This window comes from Hemiscyllium ocellatum, chromosome 11 (assembly GCF_020745735.1).
Source record: "Hemiscyllium ocellatum isolate sHemOce1 chromosome 11, sHemOce1.pat.X.cur, whole genome shotgun sequence".
NCBI lineage: Eukaryota > Metazoa > Chordata > Chondrichthyes > Orectolobiformes > Hemiscylliidae > Hemiscyllium > Hemiscyllium ocellatum.
In genome coordinates, this window is record NC_083411.1 from 74,720,349 (window position 1) to 74,726,348 (window position 6,000).

A 6,000-nucleotide genomic window follows, 5' to 3' on the forward strand; every position below is an offset into this window, starting at 1 on the left:
TCCTGTTCAATTTAAAACCAGCAAACTAGAAAAAATTTATCCTGTGTAGTAATCTGTAAAAATTCAAGTGGCCAAGAAATATTCAAAGTAAAAATTAACAACTTTATTTCTTAAAGTATAACAGCGAATAATTAACTAATAACTATTCACTAGCCCTTATTCTAACCTATCTTTTACCTTCCCTTTTATAATACAAGTTCGATAAAACTCCCAATTTAGATTTACAAAACAACATTTCTTATCTCAAAACCAGTCAGCTTTCGGTTTTTCTATTTGAATCTTACCGTGTTTTCTCTTCTTCTTAGAAATTTCTGCGTTACAGGTTACTGATTGAAAAGATACCTTTTAAGAGAGTTATTTTTCAAGCAGTCTGTTTACATGCTGGGCTTGGCAGTTATCCTCTCAACTGTTCATTTTTTCTCATCTTATACCCCCAAAGTATTGGATTTTGTCATTGACTTTTAAAATTGTCAATATACTCAATCCAAACTTGATTGGAATTTTGTATTTTTCCAGGGTATAATTTAAACTGATTGGCCTAATTCACATCTGTTTTTTTGTCATTTCCAGGCAACCAGCTACTCCAGCGGCTGGAACACGTCACATTGTGTTTATTGAGAGCACTTGGTGACGTCACAGCTAGCTCTTAACCCTCTTAAAAAAGGTATAATTCACCCACATCTTAATGACCTACATAAATGATTTGGATATGAGCATAAGAGGTTAGTTAGTAAGTTTGCAGATGACACCAAAATTTGAGGTGTAGTGGACAGTGAAGAAGGTTACCTCAGACTACAACGGAACCTTGATCAGATGGGCCAATGGGCTGAGGAGTGGCAGATGGAGTTTAATTCAGATGAATGCAAGGTGCTGCATTTTGGGAAAGCAAATCTTAGCAGGACTTATACACTCAGTGGTAAGATCCTAGGGAGTATTGCTGAACAGAGACCTTGGAGTGCAGGTTCATAGCTCCTTAAAAGTAGAGTCACAGGTAGATAGGATAGTGAAGGCGGCATTTGGTATGCTTTCCTATATTGGTCAGAGTGTTGAGTACAGGAGTTGGGTGGTCATGTTGCGGCTGTACAGGACATTGGTGAGGCCACTTTTGAAATATCGCGTGCAATTCTGGTCTCCTTCCTATCGGAAGGACGTTGTGAAACTTGAAAGGGTTCAGTAAAGATTTGCAAGGATGTTGCCAGGGTTGGAGGATTTGAGCTATATGGAGGTTGACTAGTCTGGGGCTGTTTTCCCTGGAGCTTTGGAAGCTGAGGGGTGACCTTATAGAGGTTTACAAAATTATGAGGGGCATGAATAAGATAAATAGACAAAGTATTTTCCCTGGAGTGGGGGAGTCCAGAACTAGAGGGCATAGGTTTAGGTGAGAGGGGAAAAGCTTTAAAAGCGACCTAAGGGGCAACTTTTTCATGTAGAGAGTGGTATGTGTATGGAATGAGCTGCCAGAGGAAGCGGTGGAGGCTAGTACAATTGCAACATTTAAAAGGGATCTGGATGGGTATATGGATTGGAAGGGAGGAGGGAGATAGGCTGGATGCTGGCAGGTGGGACTAGATTGTGTTGGGATATCTGGTCAGCGTGGACAGGTTGGACCAAAAGGTCTGTTTCCATGCTGTACATCTCTATGACTGACTAGTAGCTGACAATGGGTTACGTGTGATATCAGCACATGTGATGAGAAGGCCTGGTGTATGGGGATTGGGGTAAGGCCTTGAAAGTTTTTCCAGTCATTAGCCATTTGGCACCTCAAGCCTGCACTGCCATTGATTAACTTATTTGGCATTTCTGCCTAGCTCCAATAATCAATCGTCCCTTATCAAGAATATATCTATTTTTAGAAATATGCAAATACACTTTGTTTTATCATCTTTTGAAAAAGTGATCCCCAATGACACACACCCCTGCAGGGAAAAAAAATACCTGAATGGATGACCTATTTTTGAACAGTGACCCCTGGACCATCCTATGTACTTTCCACATCTATCTTTTTAAGAACGCTTAGGATTTTACATGTTTCAATCAAACCATCTCTTGCTGCCACAAAAATTTAGGAGTGTAAGTTGGGCCAGTCTATTCAGGTAAAGCAACTTGTTCAATCCCTTTATTTGACTTATGATCTCAGCTGATGTTATTACTAAACAAGTCAGCTTCCAGAGTGAAATCTGGCTTGAAAGATCAGATTTTACTTTGGCTTTAATGAGGTGATATCTTATTGAAACATCAGCAGATTTTGATTTAACAATATGTTCATTCACATAAGGGAACAAAGAAAATAAAAGGAAACCAAGCCATTTACTTATAACACAAATCCAAAGACTTTTAAACACAGTAGAAGCAGAATCTATTAATCTCAAAATACTCCTTTCCACATTTCAAAAAACATTCCTCGAGCAGTATCCAAAAGCACCCTTTGTACAGTTCTCACACCAGCAAGAGCTATTATACAAGTTTAGCTTGAATGTACTCAACTTCAAACAACCTCTTCAACATTTTATCCAAATACTTACTTCGTAATCTATTATTAATTCCTTATTTCAAGATAAACTCACGTTAACAAATTTAATCCTTTCTAAGGAGCAGAGACTTATATGCCCATTTTCATCAAGCAGTTTGCACAACTCCCAAAACTGAAAGTAAAATGGAAAGGTCTCTCTCTAATCAATGAATATTTTCCCTTAGTGTTAAAAAAGGTCAAGCCCAGAAATTTCTAACAAACCTTGATACACAACTGTTACCTTGCCTGATTGAAACCTCCACCAATACACAAAAACCCATTAATTCTCAAAGCTAGCAGAAATATTTACAAGTTAATTATTGAAAATGTTTCACTGAAGTGGTTTATAACACTAGCAGGTTGGATATAAACTATCTGCATCTTTGATTCCTAAATAGAGAAAGTTGGAGAGCTGAAAGGTGGGATAATGAATGGCTTGGAAGGGGCCTTACATGTCATGGTGCTTCCATGTATCTACTGCCCTTGTTCTTCAGATAGTAATGGTCTTGAGTTTGCAAGATACTGTCAAAACAGCCTTGGGTGAATTATTACAGATGGTCCAGACTGCTGACACTGTGCCTTCGCCGTGGATGGATTGTTCTCCGCTCTAACCATTCGATGATTCAAACGCCCAAACTATCTGGGATACTGTGAGGATTCGCGATTTGCTGAGCGCCTCTGGACAAACGTACAATTTGATCAGGGGTCATTGTTAACACAAGGCTAATTTTTCCAGCAAATTGTAGCCTTCGCTGACTAAGGAGCAAATGTAATCGAGACCAACTGAACTACAGTTTTGGGCGGCACGGTGGCACAGTGGTTAGCACCGCTGCCTCACAGCGCCAGAGACCCGGGTTCAGTTCCCGCCTCAGGCAACTGTCTGTGTGGAGTTTGCACATTCTCCCTGTGTCTGCATGGGTTTCCTCTGGGTGCTCCGGTTTCCTCCCACAATCCAAGGATGAGCAGGTTAGTGGAATTTGCCGTGCTAAATTGCCCGCAGTGTTAGGTGAAGGGGTAAATGTAGGAGTATGGGTCTGGGGGTATACGCTTCGGCGGGTTGGTGAAGACTTGTTGGGCCAAAAGGCCTGTTTCCACACTGTAAGTAATCCAATTTAATCTAATCTACAGCTGGCACAGCATCAACCAGACGGCCAGGAAGATCAGCCCTAGCCCTGAATGACACCTTTTTCTGTTTTCAGCTCGGAGATCTGTCACAACTTTCGTGTCTGGAGGGGTAGTCTTAGCCTCATCACCTCAGGTGATGGATTATTGTGAGCTGTATCGCCCCGCCCCATCTCTCCCTTTGCTCCCTCGCCCTGCGGTTACCTGTCGTTGGCGGATCCTGCGGGCCAATTCGACACCGGGCAGCAGCAGGAGGGGCTGAACGGCCGGCGGCACCGGCCGCAGGTCCCGGGAGCCGAAGGACTGCACGAGCGAGAGGAGGGCGAGCAGAAGGCGAGAGACGGCACGCAGCAGCAGCGCAAGGCCCCGCTCGAGCGTCGGCCGGGACATGGCTCGAGACCGTACCTCTCCCAGGACAGGCAGACTAACTGTCACTGCTCGAGACCCGGGCAAAGGCTGAGCCTGCGCATTGGGGGCGGTGCAGGACGGGGCGGGACTGACTACCCTCTGGGGACAACTCAGACCATTTCCTCTCTTTTAACCCTTCATCAACCCCCCTTGTTCCCTGCCACCCTCCTTCCAGCATTTATCTATGTAACTGTTTTTAGTAATTCAGTAACTTTACCACTAGTTTGCCACCTCTCCATTTATGTTTCCTTAAGGCTGGAAGGGGTAGTACAAGAGCAACACCAGGACATTAAAGAGAGAGAAAAGGAAAGCAATGACCCAAGTGGGAATTAGTTTGCGTAATGAAATTGCAAAGAGTTGCCAGGTGTTGGAAGTTTTGAGCCAAAGAGAGAAGTTGCACAGGCTGGGACTGTTTTCCCTGGAGCGTTGGAGGCTGAGGAGTGACCTTATTAGAGGTTTATAAAATCATGAGGTGCATGGATAGGGTAAATAATCAAGGTCTTTCCCCCGTATGGGGGAGTCCAAAACTAGAGGGCATAAGTTTAGGGTGAGAGGGGAAAGATTTCAAAGGGATCTTAGTGGCAACATTTTTCGCAAAGGATGGTGCTTGTATGGAATGAGCTGGCAGACAGAGTTGTGGAGACTGGTACAGTAACAATATTTAAAAGGCATGATGGGTATATGAATGGGAAAGGTTGAGAGAGATACAGACAAGTGCTGGCAAATGGGACTAGATTAATTTAGGGTATTTAGTCGACATGAATGAGTTGGACTGAACGGTCTGTTTCCGTGCTGTATAATGTTGGCTCCATAAATGTTTTCAAGGCATTAATCACATTTCAATGTTGTTTAAACAATTTTAAAAAAAATTTAAATGTCTGCAAAAAGAATAGAGTTAGGCCTTGAGCCTTCCTGGTATTCCTCAGCCAAGCTGTGTCAAATTGACAATCAATCAGCACCCTTTTCTCCTACAATCTAAATTGATCTGATCTTTGAAATTTGGTTTATTGATTTGTCTTGATGAGTGTGAGATGAAAGCTTTGGCATAATCTTTATTGAGCAATTTTGCTGGGTCAAAATCCTGGAATTCCCTAAGAGCATTATGGGTATAATTACAGCACATAGACTGGAGTGATTCAAGGAGACAGCTCACAACCACCTTCTCAAAGGCAAAACTAGGGATGGACAATAAATGTCAGCCAGCCAGCAAAGCCCATGTTCCACAAGTGAATTAAAAACCTGTTGTTTCTGGGTAGAAACTAACATGAAATATTTTCTGGGGAAAGCTGTCATTCTGAAGGAGTAAATTTTCACTAATGTTTTTAAACTTATTTTTACAGCTTACAGAACAGAAGAGTATCGAAAATAGGAGCAGATGTAAGGCTTTTAGCCCTTCAAACATGCTCTGACATTCAATATGATCACAGCTGATTATTCAACTCTATACACTGTTTGTACTTTCTCCCATTACCCTTTGATCCCTTTAGCTCTATATCTAAATTCTCTTGTAAATAATCAATGTTTTGACCTCCCGTGTTTTCTGTGGCAGGGATTTTCACAAGCTCACCATTCTCTGGATGAAGAAATTTCTTCTCACTTCAGACTAAAATGGTCTACACCACATCCATGAACTGTGGCTCCTGTCACTAGACTCCACAATCATGAGAACATAATTTTTGCATGTTTTACATTAATGTTTTTTCCATTATACTAAACACTGTTAGAATTTTATAGACTTCGATAAGATTCCCTTCATTCTTCCAAACTCCAGTGAATATAGTCATAATCCATCCAACATAGAACATAGAAAAATACAGCGCAGTACAGGCCCTTCGGCCCTCGATGTTGCGCCGACCGAAGCCTACCTAACCTACACTAGCCCAATAACCTCCACATGCTTATCCAATGCCCGCTTAAATGACCATAAAGAGGGAGAGTCCACCACTGCTACGGACAGGGCA

At 42.2% G+C, this 6,000-nt stretch overlaps 1 protein-coding gene across 1 annotated transcript in view; it reads right to left on the reverse strand.

Moving 5' to 3' along the window:
• Positions 1 to 4,055, reverse strand: part of faah2a (fatty acid amide hydrolase 2a) — a 50,484-nt gene extending 46,429 nt beyond the window's left edge. The window contains exon 1 of the mRNA XM_060832209.1: positions 3,836 to 4,055. Coding sequence (XP_060688192.1) covers positions 3,836 to 4,021 — 186 coding nt within the window. The 5' untranslated portion in view covers positions 4,022 to 4,055. The remainder of the gene's footprint in view (positions 1 to 3,835) is intronic.
• Between the last annotated feature and the right edge of the window lie 1,945 nt (positions 4,056 to 6,000).